Genomic DNA, 19,822 nt, shown 5'->3' on the forward strand with positions numbered 1-19,822 from the left:
AAAGCGGGTCGTGGATGAGAGTCGTGTTGATGAGTCGTCGGGCGCCGCAGCCTGATTGGCTACAGTCAGCAGGTGAAGCAGGAAACGGCGAGGAGCAGCTGCGAGTTTGCTCTGCAGCCTGACCTGACCTCCAGGCTGCTCCGCACGCCCCGGTCTGTCAGAGTCCCCCGAGGAGGATTTACTGTCGGGAGGATGTTTGTGTGTTCGGACTCTAATTGGAAACAAAATGTCACGCACACACTCGATCCTCTTTCACACGCTGAACTCTCGTCAACACGCCGCTCCCTGAAGCGCCCGCCGAACAACATTAGGCTCCAGTTACCGTCTCTATTTACATTCTTCAGACTCAGAGGAGAAACACACTCTGATACCCGGGTACACACCAGAACCACCAAGACCCCCCCCCCCCCTCCCGACTGAAACTGGACCTGCTGATGTACAGCTGAGTGTTAATCAGGCTCGGAGGGAATCACAGATACAGAAGCAGCTTTAACAAACAGGAAGTTAGTCAGTGAGCTGATGGTCATCGACATGGACAGGTGGCGGTGGGAGGGGCCTAAGGACGCCTCAGCAGGAGGTCACAGATATAGGACGCTCTCGAGCTGTAGACCTCCTTGTCCACCAACCGACCCACATCGTGTAAAATAAATCCATCCAGTCCGGTGTTTGTGGTAACACGGAGAAAAATGCTCCATTTTAAATGTGCTCCCCTTGTGATGTCACAGTGGTAAAAGAAGAAAAAAAAAATCCCTCCCCTGGTAGCTCCGCCCACAGACTCAACCCGCAGCCTGGAGATAAACTTCAGCGCATGTTTAACGTGTGTATTCTCGACAGCGAAGGAGTGACGTCTACGGGGAAAACTCGGGGGGGGGCGGGGCTTGTTGCATTTAAAGAGACACACACACCAAAACGGAGCGTTTCTACAGGAGGAGAATATTTCCTCTTCAAGTTATTTTAAGATGCTTGAAAACTGATCCTGGCTGAAGTCTGATGATGTAAAAGAGGAACCTGTGCCCACCTGTGCTCCTTCACCACACACACACACACACACACACACACACACACACAGGTGCTCTCAGCATTATAAACTAACATTAAACCAACGTGGGGTTCATTTAGGGAGAAAGGAGAACTTCCTGCGGGACAGTCCGGGTCCGGGTCACCGGACTCTTACCTTCACTGACGGTCCGTTCAGCACCGGGAGGAGGACCGGGAGAGGAGAGAGACCTCCTGCCGCCGTAAACTCTTTGTTGTTGTAGTTTTCGGGGTCCTGTGAGAGAAATTAAGTCCCGGTTCCGGTGTCGGTTTGTATCCGGATAGAAACACACCGTGGAGTGAAAGAAAGGAAGCGGCGCGTGCGGCAGCGGTCACCGGGCAGCCTGCTGTAAGCGCTCGAGCAGGGGAGAACGGAGGATGCGGCTGCGCATGCGCCTACCAACTTGCTACTGCGAAACAAAGATCGTCTAATGATAAGATGAACCACACATCAGAAAAACAATCGAAGCCCCTTTTTTTAGCTCTCAAATTCACGATTTAATATGATAATTTGATCTTAAATCATGAAGTACACAGTCATTGTTTTAGCTTACCTCGCTTCTTGATCTGTACAGAGACAATGAAGCCTCAACAACTTTAAAATCATGTGTTACAACCTTGTGCATTTTAGTTAGATGATAACTTGTATGCACGAAAATTATCTTGTGAACAAGTAAGCTGATGTGCACACATTATGAATAAGGCGTCTGATAAATTAATAGTAGAATTTTATGGATGTGTGTCCACTTAGGGCTCCCGTGTATTTCTTAAATAACTTGAAGTGAACTGAATAAATATATTCATTGTTAAAAACCTAAAATGAAAGTTTAAGAAGTTATGTTATTATATTTTTCTTTAAATAAAAAATAATTTGTAAATCAATTTTTAGTTATTAAACGAATCGAATACTGCAGAACTACAGATAAAAACATAAACATAATACATACAGTATATTCATCTGCTAAAGTATTTCACTTGTTAGGGGTCTGACAGCATTCTGTTTGACACTCTGGAGGAAAATACAAAGCAACACAAGATTTGTGCCGATGTGACCAACATAAAAGATTGAACATCAGCAGTGCCACCGGAGCAGCCTCTATTTAGCACAGGATGGATGGTTGATCACCTCAAACTATTTTTACTCTGTTTGCTTACAAGCTCCCCCCTCTGCCGATTGAGTCACTGCAGCCAGCTGAAGGCAGCGTGACGGAGATTAATGCATGTTCCATCTGCAGCCTCTAATTTCACAACACTGCTGTTTCATTACCAAGTGTCTGCGCCCGTGAGTGCTTTTTAATCATGTGTGCAAAAAGCCAGACTAAGAACTGTTCAGACCTCTGTGAAGCTCCTCAGACACAGATACTGAAAAAATGAAACTTTTTTAACGTTGTTGCACAATTGATGTAAAATCAGTGAACATTACTGTAATTGTCTTAAATCTTTGTGGTGAAAAACTCAGCATTTATTCCTTAACGTGTAACATTCTTTGACATATAAATGAACTGTGTCTTACATCAAACGGTTTCTGCAGGGATGCGTCTAAATCAAGCTGCAGTTCCTCCAGTGTCCACTAGAGTCTGTCTCCTGCAGTGAGTCAGTCTCCATAGAGCTCTATGTTAAAATGTCCAACTTTACAGCTGCAGTTCCTCCAGTGTCCACTAGAGTCTGTCTCCTGCAGTGTGTCAGTCTCCATAGAGCTCTATGTTAAAATGTCCAACTTTACAGCTGCAGTTCCTCCAGTGTCCACTAGAGTCTGTCTCCTGCAGTGAGTCAGTCTCCATAGAGCTCTATGTTAAAATGTCCAACTTTACAGCTGCAGTTCCTCCAGTGTCCACTAGAGTCTGTCTCCTGCAGTGAGTCAGTCTCCATAGAGCTCTATGTTAAAATGTCCAACTTTACAGCTGCAGTTCCTCCAGTGTCCACTAGAGTCTGTCTCCTGCAGTGAGTCAGTCTCCATAGAGCTCTATGTTAAAATGTCCAACTTTACAGCTGCAGTTCCTCCAGTGTCCACTAGAGTCTGTCTCCTGCAGTGAGTCAGTCTCCATAGAGCTCTATGGTAAAATGTCCAACTTTACAGCTGCAGTTCCTCCAGTGTCCACTAGAGTCTGTCTCCTGCAGTGAGTCAGTCTCCATAGAGCTCTATGTTCAAATGTCCAAATTTACAGCTGCAGTTCCTCCAGTGTCCACTAGAGTCTGTCTCCTGCAGTGAGTCAGTCTCCATAGAGCTCTATGTTCAAATGTCCAACTTTACAGCTGCAGTTCCTCCAGTGTCCACTAGAGTCTGTCTCCTGCAGTGAGTCAGTCTCCATAGAGCTCTATGTTAAAATGTCCAACTTTACAGCTGCAGTTCCTCCAGTGTCCACTAGAGTCTGTCTCCTGCAGTGAGTCAGTCTCCATAGAGCTCTATGTTAAAATGTCCAACTTTACAGCTGCAGTTCCTCCAGTGTCCACTAGAGTCTGTCTCCTGCAGTGAGTCAGTCTCCATAGAGCTCTATGTTAAAATGTCCAACTTTACAGCTGCAGTTCCTCCAGTGTCCACTAGAGTCTGTCTCCTGCAGTGAGTCAGTCTCCATAGAGCTCTATGTTAAAATGTCCAACTTTACAGCTGCAGTTCCTCCAGTGTCCACTAGAGTCTGTCTCCTGCAGTGAGTCAGTCTCCATAGAGCTCTATGTTAAAATAAACTTGAGCTGTTCTGTATTATCGTCATCGCCTCTACTGTTGACCCTTTTTACAAAGCTTGTATTTAGAGACTTTTTTTTTTTACAGTTCAAGAGGTGATAATTAAAGAAAGTCTATTTCAGTAAACCTTTATTTAAAAGATGACTTCAGACCTCACAGCTTGTCACGGCGTTCAGACGGAGCCTTTTCTTTTTACAAACACATGCTTGTTTTGTTTTTCCCTTCAGCAGAATCTGACCAACCAACATGGAAGAGTTTGTGTGAAGATGAAACTTGAACAACCTTCACACCTCGCCATGCCTGTGAAATCTCACACAGAGCCTGTTGTTCTTTGCTTGTATTCAAATGAGCGTCACCGTTCAGCAGCAACAATGAGAGAAATTTGACTCACATGTGACTAAAATCACTGCAGAATACAGCTTGTTATTTGTCCTGTTAGAGTACTTTCAGACCTTCCATCACTTCTGACAATAAACCTGTGTACTGTCACGTGCAATAATCACTGAAATGCACTTTCATCTTACGGTTTTACATGTTTATGTGTGTGTGTGTGTGTGTGTGTGTGTGTGTGCCTGTCTGTGACCGTGGATATATTTTATGTAAAGGAAAATGTTACGTATCAAACAGGCTTGACTGATGTTTTTGGGTCCAAGAATAAACAACAGAGTGATACCTCTTAGTTGTTTTACTCCTCTCTGGTGCCAAAACAGGATAGCTGTCCCCCAGCAGACAGAGAGGCACTTCAGGTAACAGAGAGAGAGAGAGAGAGAGAGAGAGAGAGAGAGGGAGGGAGAGAGAGAGAGGGAGAGAGAGAGAGGGAGAGAGAGAGAGAGAGAGAGAGAGAGAGAGAGAGAGAGAGAGAGAGGAGGAGAGAGAGAGAGAGAGAGAGGGGCTGCTGGTGAGTCACCACCACCCTGCAGATTAATGCATCAAACTCAACATGTCATGTTAAATAAATGAGCAGAACAGATCAGCTCATGTCGGCTCAGTAACGGACACACCTCTTTAAAACATGAAGCGAGTCGTTCACACTGAAAGTTACAGTCGAGTCTGATGAAGACGAAACACGACAGCTGATCATTTAGACTCGCACGAGTGTGTGTGAATCCTCATCACCCGTCTCTCATATTGTGGAGTCCGAGTGTCACTAACTGACTTGATGTTATTGTTCACATCCTGTCAGACTCTGGACCTCAGGTTGTCTTTCTTTAACACGAACCTCAGCGGTGACTCGAGGTACAGACGGAGACACAGCTGTTAATCTGCTGCATCAGCCCAGTGCAGGGTTACAGGTGTGTGTGTGTGTGTGTGTGTGTGTGTGTGTGTGTGTGTGCGCGCGCTCTATGTACGTCACTTAGCAGCAGGTGGAGTGAGAGATCCGCCCCCCATCCAGCAGGTTGTTTTTCATCAGCACTCACAAGTTTTTTCTGCTTTTCACACTCAGGTTCACGCTCGTTATAATCCTGTACGGAAGCTTTGTTTGGACAAAAATATGCAGCAATTAACCTGACATTTTAGATTGAATTATTATTAACAATAATAATAATAATTTATAATATTATATAATATATATATATATATTATATATATGATATATTATATATATATTATATTCAGACTGATTGTACATAAAGAGGAGCTAAACTGTCCTGACTGTTTGGATTCATTCAAGTAGAAAATGAAGACGTGAATCTTCACTTCAGATGTGAGTGAACACAGAGTGGACACACTGAATGAACGCAGAGTGGACACACAGAGTGGACACACAGAGTGAACGCAGAGTGGACACACTGAATGAACGCAGAGTGGACACACAGAGTGGACACACAGAGTGAACGCAGAGTGGACACACTGAATGAACGCAGAGTGGACACACAGAGTGGACACACAGAGTGAACGCAGAGTGGACACACTGAACGCAGAGTGGACACACAGAGTGAACACAGAGTGGACACACTGAACGCAGAGTGGACACACAGAGTGAACACAGAGTGGACACACAGAGTGAACGCAGAGTGGACACACAGAGTGAACGCAGAGTGGACACACAGAGTGAACGCAGAGTGGACACACTGAATGAACGCAGAGTGGACACACTGAATGAACGCAGAGTGGACACACTGAATGAACGCAGAGTGGACACACTGAACACAGAGTGGACACACTGAACACAGAGTGGACACACTGAGTGGACACACTGAACACAGAGTGGACACACTGAGTGGACACACTGAACACAGAGTGGACACACAGAGTGAACGCAGAGTGGACACACAGAGTGAACGCAGAGTGGACACACAGAGTGAACGCAGAGTGGACACACAGAGTGAACGCAGAGTGGACACACTGAATGAACGCAGAGTGGACACACTGAACGAACGCAGAGTGGACACACTGAACACAGAGTGGACACACTGAACACAGAGTGGACACACTGAGTGGACACACTGAGTGGACACACTGAGTGGACACACTGAACACAGAGTGGACACACTGAGTGGACACACTGAACACAGAGTGGACACACAGAGTGAACGCAGAGTGGACACACAGAGTGAACGCAGAGTGGACACACAGAGTGAACACAGAGTGGACACACTGAGTGGACACACTGAGTGGACACACTGAGTGGACACACTGAGTGGACACACTGAGTGGACACACAGAGTGAACACACTGAGTGGACACACAGAGTGAACGCAGAGTGGACACACTGAGTGGACACACTGAGTGGACACACAGAGTGAACACAGAGTGGACACACTGAGTGGACACACTGAGTGGACACACTGAACGCAGAGTGGACACACTGAGTGGACACACTGAGTGGACACACTGAGTGGACACACTGAACAGAAACATGTGGTTTGAGTCGGTTTTAATGGATGACACACAAAGACACGATGCTTGGAAACTCGTCTCTCAGCCATCGATCACTCTCTGGGAGACGGCAGCTGTGTTGCTGCAGAGATGCTGAGTTTATCTTTTGTTTGACGTCTGAGATCAGACAGAGAACTCTGTGTGTGTGTGTGTGTGTGTGTGTGTGTGTGTGTGTGTGTGTGTCTCAGCACTTTACACAACGGAGCTGTAAGAAAAACAGCAACAACAAAAAAATGAGTGAAGGTGAAGTGTGCACATGAGAACATGGATAATCCTTTTGTGCAGCCATCACTGCGTGAATAGAACATCTACTTTTATATCTGTGGTTTTGACTCTTGAATTTCCCTCGAGATCAATAAAGTATCTATCTATCTATCTATGATTTTTAAACGTATCTTATCAACGTTTTAAACTCTGACTCGTGACAAGCAGAAAGATTTACATCGCTGGACCTGAGGTCGAATCTGCAACACCCATAAACACAAACTAAGCTTGTTGATGATAGGAGGAGGAATACAGATACAAAATCCACTCTCGGCTCCGCTCACACTGTGCGAGTGTGAACAGTGAAAAAAAAAAATCAGAAATGAATCCAACTCTTCGGGAGCAGCCGTTCAGAGATCAGTGCACGCCACACGACGAAAGCCAACTTAAAATGAGGTTTTAAAAAACTGCAGTTCCTTCAGTGGCCACTAGAGGCCGACTCCAAAAGTGAGTGAATCCTCATTGAGCCCCATCTTAAAATGTTCAAGTTTACAGCAAAATAAAACCGAACCTGCAGACCTCACAATGTTACTCCACAAACGAATGCGTGACGTCTGATTGGTTAATTCCGTTTCAAACACCTTGAATGACCTTTTCCAAGCTCAGAGACGTCAGCACAGGTTTCCTGTGAGTCGGAGCGTCAGAGCCGTTAGTCTCACTCAATAACAGGCTGACGGTTCGATGAAATGTTTGCTGATGTGTTCGATCATGTGAAGCCGGCTTCATTGAAGAGGAGTCTGAATAGCCTGCGTCTTTGTTGACTCTGCGAGTGGGCCATTAAAAACGTCGGAGCGCGACTCCACGGATGGAAAACACACAAAGGAGCGACTAAATGGATTTATAATTGTGATTATTTTAAACGTCTGCGTCGTACAAAGGAACAGAAAAGAGTTTATATTTGATTGCAGTGTGCAGAAATGTTTGACGCTCCTCTTCTGACCCCCATCGGGAGCAAAGATCGACCCCCCCCCCAGTGCAGATAACTGGTGACTAATCTGGGAGTGCATGTTGGATCCAGTCACAGTGTGAGCTGAGTCAGTGTGAACATGTTGAATCTCACAGTCAGTCACATGGAAACACCTCCTCCAGCTCCTCTCTTCATTAAAGTCAGCAGACTGTGTTAATTATCTGCTCATTTTAACCTCGGGCCTTCTCCCGTTTGAGCTGCTGCTCTCCGCTAACGAGGAAACGTTACGCAAGCCCACTCTTTTATTGGCTGCATTTAACCCACAGTTTCACATTAATGACCTTATCACGATGTTCTCAGAGTGCAAAAATGCCTCCGAAACACAAAACACCAAGTCAACCAGATCAAATTCTTTTATTTTATCAATTAAAGGTCATATACTACCCAGAATCCTCTGCTCCATGTTCCATTAACATGTGTCTCTAGTCTGTTTACAAACCCCCCAATGATGAGAAGAGTCCATCCTCTCCGTCTTCTGCCCGCTCAAACAGGCCGCTTGGAGATGTTCCCTTCATGACATCACAAAGGGCAGTAGCCCCTCCCCCAGGTGGGTGACACTCCCACAGCTAGGTGTTTGTTCTGCCCTCTGAGTCTGCCTTCTCACCGTAAACAATAGGACATGGAGCCAGAAAGCAGCGAGTACACCCGAGCCCTTCCAGAGAGGGGGCGTGGTCAGACACAGCTCATTTACATATTTAAAGCTACATACACGGCTCATTTACATATTTAAAGGTACAGGCACAGCTCATTTACATATTTAAAGGTACATGCACAGCTCATTTACATATTTAAAGGTACAGACACGGCTCATTTACATATTTAAAGGTACAGGCACAGCTCATTTACATATTTAAAGGTACAGACGCAGCTCATTTACATATTTAAAGGTACAGGCGCAGCTCATTTACATATTTAAAGCTACGCTTCATGAGAACTCGAGTACGGTCCACTGTTTCATCCTCTGAGCTGCTCGCTTGATGTGAAAGTAGGAAGAGGGTCGTTGTTGGCGTCTCACAGATAACGAAAACATCCACAGTCAGCAGGAGGGACTCAAACCGCAAGTGGTTACCATGGTTACTGTTTCCCCTTTCTGCCTCTTGGCCGATTTTGCAAACCAACGAATGTGCCCCCTGCTGTGTCGGACTGTGAACACACACAAGTGTACAGAACAATGTTGTTAATGTGAACGCAGACCAGCCGGGGAGAGGGGAGGGGCTTAGCATGATCCGGAACGTTCTAATGTGAAATCAGCCTTAATCCAACACAATAAATCTGGGTTTTGATAATTTGAGTTTTTAGAAGAAGGTGGAACACAAACGGTTTGTTATGTCTATCACGTCTCTTTACGATTTCTCTTCCACAGCTGCTTCCATGTTTACCCTCTCGCAGTCTCTCCTCTGCCCGAGTCACCTTCCCTGTTAATCACTGCGTTCACCTGAGGGAAGCTCTTCCTCTGTTTCCTCCTCATCGCCTCCATCTGCCCTTCACCTCCACCGCTGAATTACAATCGAGGGATCAGGACGGGAAAAAAAGGGAAAGAGGGAGCTGAGCACAGAGAAATAAATCAACAAGGAGGAGGTCGCTGTGTGTGTGTGTGTGTGTGTGTGTCTTCAGGTGGACACATGCTGGTCTGCAGGCCTCTGACTGTGCTCCTAATAGTTAGAAGAGACACTGACGGTAGATTGGATTATTAGATTTATGTTACTGTCATTGCACAGAGAACAAGTATCATCTATCTATCTATCTATCTATCTATCTATCTATCTATCTATCTATCTATCTATCTATCTATCTATCTATCTATCTATCTATCTATCTATCTATCTATCTATCTATCTATCTATCTATCTATCTATCTATCTAATAATAATAAGGAGAAGATAAACAGTCTCTTCAGAAACGCGGCACATTTAAAAGCTAATGCAAATGTCTAACGCGCTGCAGACGACACCAACGTGCTGCAAAAAGCAGGAAACACTTCATCAACAGAAACTCGACAGCGAGGTACGGAGAGTTGCATCGTCCAATGACACAGAGCAGCAGTATCACAGCAACGAGGACGGCTGGAGCTCCATCACGGTGGGTCAGATCAGGCTGACTGTCCGAGTCCAGGCGTGTCATCACACAACGACACGACAGCCTGACACGTTTCATTTCCCAGCTGGCTGCAGTCCCCGCAGCTAGCTTAGCAGCTAGCTTAGCAGCTACCTGTCAACCACACACTATTTCCCCAAGCTGTGCGGTTTTTACACCTGTTATAAAGTTGTGATTTTTGCGTAAATGACAGCGGGGGGAAACGCTGCTGCATTTATTCTTCATGGTCTCAATCTGCCTTTAAAGAGTTAAAAAAGAAAAGAAGAAGAAGAAAAAGAATAACTGCGAAGCAACAAATCCTTGCACCCAACCTTTCTGTCTTTGTTCTGTTTTGTTGGCGGCGGCACAAACGACACGCGCTCATAACTCCAACAACACTTAGCGTCCGTTGAATTGAATTTTCGACACGCCGTTAAAGTCGAATGAATCCTCTCGGATCCTTCGGGACACTGAATGTTTACTCGGCTAAATTTAATGAGTCAAAACTCAGAGGCGTAATCTAAATGCAAAGCAGGGATTCTGTCCTGGTTTAATCAGCAGGTGATGAATAACCCTGAATACTAAAGTATGCCCCAAACTCTGCCTTTGACTAAAACAAACTGTGTGGGGGGAAAATCCATTAATTACACAGAGTCCAGACTAAATATGAGTCCTGTGTGAGCGGATGTGTGTTTAACGTTAGTGTACAAATAACAACTCTAAAGACGAGCGGTGCGTTCAATGTACCTCGTACCTGGAGCTCACCTCGTGCCAGTGAAGAGTGGCAACAAGCAACATGGCCGCCTCCCGGAGCGCCTTTGATTTGTGAGTAAAACCGAGCGATAAGTGATCGATAGGACGACATGTCGACAGATGAAACTTGTACAAAACGATCTGAGCGATAAATTTAAAAACACTCAAACGACACAGACGAGCCAAACAAAACACTTATTAACTTCAACCTTCACCGTCGATGCACGTAGCGGCCATGTTGGATTTTTAGCACAGGTCAAGTGCCCGAGTCCAACCAGCTTTCAGGGGGCGTTCCTGATGACGTATCAGACTGGCAACTTGGAATTCCTGACTTTCGAAATCCACTGAACGTAACCTGAAGTTACCTGCTTAAATAATGTCAATAAACGTTCCTGTTTAGTTTGATCAGTGTCTCAAACAATCCAGACTCTCTCTCTCTTTTAGATCAACAGGTTCATTAACACGTCAAGAGCCGACCAGCAAGGCGAGCTTGGAAGGAACAAGATGACTTAAAATGAGACGCCAAAGGGACTTTACGAACGTCGGTATTTGCAGACCTGCAAATTTGCTGTATTGCTTTTTTTTTTTTTTACCAAAAATTAACATTTTAAAAAGGAGCGTTATTCACGTTTGGAGACGACCTCGAGTGGACACTGGAGGAACTACGTCCTCTTCAAGCTTTGACTTTTGTTGACACCGGAGGAAAACTTCATTGTGCTGTTCATTGACGAGCCAATCGGAAGTTGTGAATAAAAAGCAACAGATTCGAGTTTATCGACTGATTTTTTGTTTCTGAAATTCCTGAATATTTCAATATTCAACATTTTATGTTTAAATTTTAAAAAAGGAAAGTAGATTCTCGTCTGAAACATTCATGTCTCCGATTTATACAGACTAGCTACTATTTTTTATGCATATTTATTTTATTTTTATCTCACTTATTTCTGCACCAAGTGATTCTCTGCGTTGCGTTTGTGAGATGAAAAAGGATCATCTATTCTCAGCAGAAATCTAGTTCACGCCAGAGATATCAGCTCATGAGTTCACCGTGGTCGCCCTGCACGCTTGAGCTCATTACTGACCTGTGAGCGTGTGTGTGTGTGTGTGTGTGTGTGTGTGTGTGTGGACTCCTCTCGTCTCTGCAGCCTGCGGCCAACATCCCGAGGCCAGAGGAAGAAAGACCACATGAAGGCCTGAATTAGATGCAGCCGTAAATATTTGATGAGCTGCTGTGTGTTTCCAGCAGCTTCACGGGCGTCCAAGGTCAGCACCATCTGCAGGTCCACACACACACAGTAAATACAAACAGGGAACACACACACAGGGAACACACACACACACAGGCTGATAAAGACATTTACAGTCCGAGTACAAAGAGAAAGGACGAAAATCACAAAGAGTTGCTTCCGCTCTCGTAGTGTTTCTATACTTGTGAGGACCATCAGTTCGATCTCGATTCAAACTCGACTCCACAAGACGTTTTTATCATGATCATTTCAAGATACGAGCAAAAACTTGTATTTAGAGCTTTCACTCTCGTCTTTGACACTTAATGCTAATCTGCTCCTCAATAGTTGGGTACTTAAATGGCAATCACCCTAATCACTCCTGGTTTCACCTTATTGTTTTGGACACTTAATGCTAATCACTGCTCCTTTATGTTGCCGAGCACTTTAATGGCCCAGTCTGCATCCCTGCATTGACTGTACATGCAACTAGTTTCTAGAAGGTCAGCACTTTGTTTCTAAGACTCTTTAACAGGTCTCTTTTAATCAGCACATGTCTCTCCTTCACAGATCTACATTATGCTATACAAGTTTAAGTCTAATGCTAACTGCACAGGTTTAACTTGTAATGTTTATTCTTAGGCACATAGAGGCCACTAAATCTTGTTTGATGATTTTACAGGAAAAGAAACTAAGCTGTAAACCTTTGAGGTGACGGTCACAACTAGTCACTGAAGTGGGATGGTGACGATCTAAAAGCCAAGCGTAGGGTTAAAACTAAACTAGATATTAAGCGAACATTGAATCATAGACATTACACCTACTGCACCAATAAATTCCCAGAAAATGTACACGACCACATTAGTGCAATTAACTTTTTTATTGCTTAAAGGCTTTCACGGTACAAGCTTCCAAAAAGGACCAGTCCAAGACGTCTGCAGCCCAATGGCGTCAAGTCTGAGGGGATGGGTCAGGCGTGTGGTCCTCGGGGGCTGGGTGGTGCCGAGGGCCATGAGCGTGCTTGGGCCGACACTTAGCTCTTCCCCACACCTGGTTTCTTGCATTTGAGCAGACACTGCGACAGACACTTGCACGGGCGCAGACGCCGGAGCCGCCACAGCAAACACTTGGGCAGCTTAAGCCAACACTTGGGCAGCTGCTTGGGTCGACACTTGGGCATCTGCTTGAGCCCACACCGGCTCAGATGCGCGCGCAAACACTTGGGCGGACAATTGGGTGGACACTTGGGCCCACACGGGGGCAGACGCCTGAGCCGCTTCAGCAAACACTTGGGCAGCTTAAGCCAACACTTGGGCAGACGTCTGGGTCGACACTTGGGCAGCTGCTTGAGCCCACACTGGCTCAGATGCACGAGCAAACACTTGGGCGGACACTTGGGCAAACGCTTGAACCAAATCTTGGGTAGTCTGGGCCAACAACTGGGCAGATGTCGGGGCACACACTTGGGCAGGTACTTGGAGACGGGCCAACACTTGGGTAGAAGCTTTCGCCAACAATAGGGCAGATGCACCGGTTTACAATTGGGCCAACACTTGGGCAGACGCTTAAGAGAACACGGGGGCCGACACGGGGGCAGGCTGTTGAGCCAACACTTGGGCAGATGGAGCCAACACTTGGGCAGATGCTTGGGCCGACACGTGGGCAGACGGTTGGGCCAACACACGGGCAGAGCCCGCCGCTTGGACTTGCCCGACTGCCCAGGCTTCTTAGAACTCCGCTTGGCCCGGTATCGAGGCACCTCAAGTTCAGGCTGGTATTGAGGAACATGTGACTGAAGCTTGGTCTGGTAGAGAGTCGCCTGGGACTCATGCTCAAAGTCAGGCCCAGGAGATCCTGGAGAGAACACTGGGCTGAATTTTGAAGTCTGGTGACTGGAAAGGTTTCCGGGCCCCTGAGGCTGCAGCTGGTGTTGAGGCACCTGGGGCTGTTGATGGTAGCTGTGAGCCGGGGCTTCATAGACCACATCCAACACACCAGGTCCAAAGTGTGGAGCTGTTGAAAAAATCCCCAACAACACTTTACTTCAAAAAGCAGTTCTGAGCAGTCACTAAATTAAATGTTAGAAATAGAAAATGTAGAGTTTGTTTTTAAAGTACTAATGCAACATGTAGGACTTACAGTTAATGCTTGCATGAAGCTCTCCAATAAGCACGAGCCATATCAGCACCACTCTGAAAAAGAAGAAGTTTGCAGAATAAGTCAGACTGTAACACGTTTAGAATCTAAACCGTAGAGCACAGAAAGAAGACTGAAACATTACCGTAGAGGAAGTCCCATGGCTTCAGTCAAACTAATGAAGCTAGACACAAACAAATAACTCAAACTGACCGGACATAACCACAAGTACACCCTCCGTGCTCAGCAGTGCAGTGATTAGGAGCCTGCAGAGCAACAGTTTTAACCTGTTTCTCAGCCAATCAGAGCTCTCAATTCCTGACGAGTTGATTACAAACAGGTGGATGTGACGAGGTTCAGTTTGTCATCAAACCCGTGTGTGTGTTTGTGTGTGTGTGTGTGTGTGTGTGTGTGTCTTCAACTGAAATCTTGTCATCTTGTCAGCTCTGGTTAATTAAATGACTTCAGGTAATGTTGTCTCTGCACTCTTGTCAGCTTGGACGTGTCTCTAACCTGTGTCTTCAGCTCACTAATCAGAGTAACTGTGCACACCTGGGCCCATGAGCTGAACTGACCACAGCTCCCAACTTAGCAGTTTGCATACCAGGCAAAGGTGGGCGTGGACGATGCCATCCTCTATCTTCTACACAGGGCTTACTCTCATCTGGACAAAGGGAGCAGCGTGATGAGAATCATGTTCTTTGATTTCTCAAGCGCCTTCGACACCATCCATCCCCTCCTACTGAGAGACAAGCTGACCGAGATCAGGGTGGACTCGTACCTGGTGAGGTGGATCACGGACTACCTCACAGAGAGACCACAGTACGTCAGACTGAAGGACTGCACATCTGACACTGTGGTCAGCAGCACCGGAGCACCACAGGGGACCGTGCTCTCCCCCGTCCTGTTCACCCTGTACACCTCTGACTTCCAGTATAACTCTGAGCTCTGCCACATGCAGAAATACTCGGACGACACTGCGATAGTTGCTTGTGTCAGGGATGGACAGGAGGAGGAGTACAGGAGCCTGATCGAGGACTTTGTGACGTGGTGCAGTGCCAACCATCTGCAGCTAAACACCTCCAAGACCAAGGAGATGGTGGTGGACTTCCGAAGGAACAAACCACATCCAGAAACTGTTTCAATCGGGGGGGTCGACGTGGAGGTGGTCAGGACCTACGGATATCTGGGGCTGCAGCTGGATGACAAGCTGGACTGGTCGCCTAACATGGACACTACCTGCAGTAATCCACGCCTTCGTCACATCTCGGCTGGATTACTGCAACGCACTATACGTCGGAGTCAGCCAGTCCTCCCTCGCACGGCTCCAGTTAGTTCAGAATGCTGCTGCTCGCCTCCTAACTGGAGCACGAAAGAGGGAGCACATTACCCCAATTCTGGCCTCCCTCCACTGGCTGCCTGTGCATTTTAGAGTTCATTTTAAGATTATTTTATTTGTTTTTAAATCTTTAAATGGTCTCACCCCACCTTACCTGTCTGAGCTGCTCCATCCCTACGCTCCTGCCCGGTGCCTCAGGTCAGCTGACCAGCTGCTCCTGGAGGTACCGAGGTGTAAGCGGAAGCTCAGAGGGGATAGGGCTTTTTCTTCTGCCGGTCCCAAACTCTGGAACGACCTCCCTCTCCATATAAGACACGCCCCCTCACTGTCCATTTTTAAAACTCATCTTAAAACACATTTTTATTCTTTGGCTTTTAACCCAGCATGAGACTCTGTTCTTGTTTTAGTGTTTTATTGTTTTTATTGTTTTAACCCTGTTAGTGTTTTACTTATGTTTTATGTTTGTGCTCTTCATGTATGTACAGCACTTTGTCACAGCTACGGCTGTTTAAAAGCGCTTTATAAATAAAGTTGAGTTGAGTTGAGAACACTTCACTGTCACGGCAGGGTAGAAGCACACGGTGAACCCTGGACTCATTTTTCACTTTCTTTCTCACTCCTCATCTGCATTGCTGACCTCAGAGTCAGCCTCCAGTTTGGACACTTTAATGCATGTTGATAGTCACCTTACTGAGCACTGGTCACTTTAATGATAATCACTCTAATCATGTCTGGTTTCATCCTACTGTTGTGTTATGCTACATCTGTAATGGTTGACATGATCACCCTAACTAGGTCAAGTTTCACTCTATTGTCTTCAACACTTAATGCTAATCTGCTCCCCAATAGTTGGGTACTTAAATGGCAATCACCCTAATCACTCCTGGTTTCACCTTATTGTCTTGTCATGGACACTTAATGCTAATCACTGCTCCTTTATGTTGCAAAAAGCTCAAAGACCTCTGTGCTGTCAGTCACATAGGGGCTGCTAAATCTTGTTTAGGGGATTATTGTATAGAGAGGGGAGGGGGGACTGAGGGTGTGTATTGTAACCAATGTCTTGTATTGTAACCAATGTCTTGTGTCCTGCCTGTCTGTATACTGCTACTGGGTGCCCTGAATTTCCCTCGGGATCAATAAAGTATCTATCATCCATCTATCTGGTCAGACATTTTACTTTTCCTAAGAGTAACACAAGGAAAGACCGTTGAGTAACTTTATGCTGACCGGAAACGAGCATTAACCTCCATTATTTGAGAAATTAAGCCCATCCAGAAGTGGAATATCTTCCATTGTGTCCATTAGAGATGGTCGGATTAGTCATCACTGGAACATACTGCACCAGGGTGATGTTTTAAAGTAACATCTTTGTTTGGATTGTTTACCCGTTAAGACAGGTCATGTGGTTATTGTAGGGTAACTGAGTTTGCAGAGGTGCTAATATTTAATTGGTTTGCAGACTGGTGAAAGCATTTGTTGCTTCGACATTGGTATGGTCGCTTGCAAAAGTACACATTATCCAAAATGATTTTACAGGAAAAGAAACTAAGCTATAAACCTTTGAGGTGACGGTCACTGAAGTGGGATGGTGACGATCTAAAAGCCAAGCGTAGGGCTAAAACTAAACTAGATATTAAGCGAACATTGAATCATAGACTTTACACCTACTGCACCAATAAATTCCCAGAAAATGTACACGACCACATTAGTGTAATTAACTTTTTTATTGCTTAAAGGCTTTCACGGTACAAGCTTCCAAAAAGGACCAGTCCAAGACGTCTGCAGCCCAATGGCGTCAAGTCTGAGGGGATGGGTCAGGCGTGTGGTCCTTGGGGGCTGGGTGGTGCCGAGGGCCATGAGCGTGCTTGGGCTGACACTTAGCTCTTCCCCACACCTGGTTTCTTGCATTTGAGCAGACACTGCGACAGACACTTGCACGGGCGCAGACGCCGGAGCCGCCACAGCAAACACTTGGGCAGTTTAAGCCAACACTTGGGCAGCTGCTTGGGTCGACACTTGGGCATCTGCTTGAGCCCACACCGGCTCAGATGCGCGTGCAAACACTTGGGCGGACAATTGGCTGGACACTTGGGCCCACACGGGGGCAGACGCCTGAGCCGCTTCAGCAAACACTTGGGCAGCTTAAGCCAACACTTGGGCAGACGTCTGGGTCGACACTTGGGCAGCTGCTTGAGCCCACACTGGCTCAGATGCACGAGCAAACACTTGGGCGGACACTTGGGCAAACGCTTGAACCAAATCTTGGGTAGACGTCTGGGCCAACAAGTGGGCAGATGTCGGGGCACACACTTGGGCAGGTACTTGGAGACGGGCCAACACTTGGGTAGAAGCTTTCGCCAACAATAGGGCAGATGCACCGGTTTACAATTGGGCCAACACTTGGGCAGACGCTTAAGAGAACACGGGGGCCGACACGGGGGCAGGCTGTTGAGCCAACACTTGGGCAGATGGAGCCAACACTTGGGCAGATGCTTGGGCCGACACGTGGGCAGACGGTTGGGCCAACACACGGGCAGAGCCCGCCGCTTGGACTTCCCCGGCTGCCCAGGCTTCTTAGAACTCCGCTTGGCCCGGTATCGAGGCACCTCAAGTTCAGGCTGGTATTGAGGAACATGTGACTGAAGCTTGGGCTGGTAGAGAGTCACCTGGGACTCATGCTCAAAGTCAGGCCCAGGAGATCCTGGAGAAAAGGCATGGACCTGGGTAAACACTGGGCTGAATTTTGAAGTCTGGTGACTGGAAAGGTTTCCGGGCCCCTGAGGCTGCAGCTGGTGTTGAGGCACCTGGGGCTGTTGATGGTAGCTGTGAGCCGGGGCTTCATAGACCACATCCAACACACCAGGTCCAAAGTGTGGAGCTGTTGAAAAATTCCCCAACAACACTTTACTTCAAAAAGCAGTTTTGAGCAGTCACTAAATTAAATGTTAGAAATAGAAAATGAAGAGTTTGTTTTTAAAGTACTAATGCAACATGTAGGACTTACAGTTAATGCTTGCATGAAGCTCTCCAATAAGCACGAGCCATATCAGCACCACTCTGAAAAAGAAGAAGTTTGCAGAATAAGTCAGACTGTAACACGTTTAGAATCTAAACCGTAGAGCACAGAAAGAAGACTGAAACATTACCGTAGAGGAAGTCCCATGGCTTCAGTCAAACTAATGAAGCTAGACACAAACAAATAACTCAAACTGACCGGACATAACCACAAGTACACCCTCCGTCCTCAGCAGTGCAGTGATTAGGAGCCTGCAGAGCAACAGTTTTAACCTGTTTCTCAGCCAATCAGAGCTCTCAATTCCTGACGAGTTGATTACAAACAGGTGGATGTGACGAGGTTCAGTTTGTCATCAAACCCGTGTGTGTGTTTGTGTGTGTGTGTGTGTGTGTGTGTGTGTCTTCAACTGAAATCTTGTCATCTTGTCAGCTCTGGTTAATTAAATGACTTCAGGTAATGTTGTCTCTGCACTCTTGTCAGCTTGGACGTGTCTCTAACCTGTGTCTTCAGCTCACTAATCAGAGTAACTGTGCACACCTGGGCCCATGAGCTGAACTGACCACAGCTCCCAACTTAGCAGTTTGCATACCAGGCAAAGGTGGGCGTGGACGATGCCATCCTCTATCTTCTACACAGGGCTTACTCTCATCTGGACAAAGGGAGCAGCGTGATGAGAATCATGTTCTTTGATTTCTCAAGCGCCTTCGACACCATCCATCCCCTCCTACTGAGAGACAAGCTGACCGAGATCAGGGTGGACTCGTACCTGGTGAGGTGGATCACGGACTACCTCACAGAGAGACCACAGTACGTCAGACTGAAGGACTGCACATCTGACACTGTGGTCAGCAGCACCGGAGCACCACAGGGGACCGTGCTCTCCCCCGTCCTGTTCACCCTGTACACCTCTGACTTCCAGTATAACTCTGAGCTCTGCCACATGCAGAAATACTCGGACGACACTGTGATAGTTGCTTGTGTCAGGGATGGACAGGAGGAGGAGTACAGGAGCCTGATCGAGGACTTTGTGACGTGGTGCAGTGCCAACCATCTGCAGCTAAACACCTCCAAGACCAAGGAGATGGTGGTGGACTTCCGAAGGAACAAACCACATCCAGAAACTGTTTCAATCGGGGGGGTCGACGTGGAGGTGGTCAGGACCTACGGATATCTGGGGCTGCAGCTGGATGACAAGCTGGACTGGTCGCCTAACATGGACACTACCTGCAGTAATCCACGCCTTCGTCACATCTCGGCTGGATTACTGCAACGCACTATACGTCGGAGTCAGCCAGTCCTCCCTCGCACGGCTCCAGTTAGTTCAGAATGCTGCTGCTCGCCTCCTAACTGGAGCACGAAAGAGGGAGCACATTACCCCAATTCTGGCCTCCCTCCACTGGCTGCCTGTGCATTTTAGAGTTCATTTTAAGATTATTTTATTTGTTTTTAAATC

The 19,822-nt window shown here is 46.6% G+C and overlaps 2 protein-coding genes across 2 annotated transcripts; both read right to left on the minus strand.

The window, feature by feature from the left end:
* Window positions 1-12,743: 12,743 nt before the first annotated feature.
* Window positions 12,744-14,277, minus strand: LOC306829512 (uncharacterized protein). The gene is made up of 3 exons (XM_079352577.1): window positions 14,160-14,277; window positions 14,018-14,070; window positions 12,744-13,891 (listed from the first exon to the last, which is right to left on the minus strand). Exons 1-3 carry the CDS (start codon window positions 14,174-14,176, stop codon window positions 12,912-12,914), a joined length of 1,050 nt encoding a protein of 349 aa, XP_079208703.1. The 5' UTR covers window positions 14,177-14,277; the 3' UTR covers window positions 12,744-12,911.
* A 2,785-nt stretch (window positions 14,278-17,062) lies between these two features.
* On the minus strand, window positions 17,063-18,634 carry LOC306831821 (uncharacterized protein). Its single transcript, XM_079356063.1, has 3 exons — window positions 18,500-18,634; window positions 18,358-18,410; window positions 17,063-18,231 (listed from the first exon to the last, which is right to left on the minus strand). Exons 1-3 carry the CDS (start codon window positions 18,514-18,516, stop codon window positions 17,231-17,233), a joined length of 1,071 nt encoding a protein of 356 aa, XP_079212189.1. The 5' UTR covers window positions 18,517-18,634; the 3' UTR covers window positions 17,063-17,230.
* Between the last annotated feature and the right edge of the window lie 1,188 nt (window positions 18,635-19,822).

Source organism: Symphodus melops (assembly GCF_947650265.1).
Source record: "Symphodus melops genome assembly, chromosome: 1".
NCBI classification, from domain to species: Eukaryota; Metazoa; Chordata; class Actinopteri; order Labriformes; family Labridae; genus Symphodus; species Symphodus melops.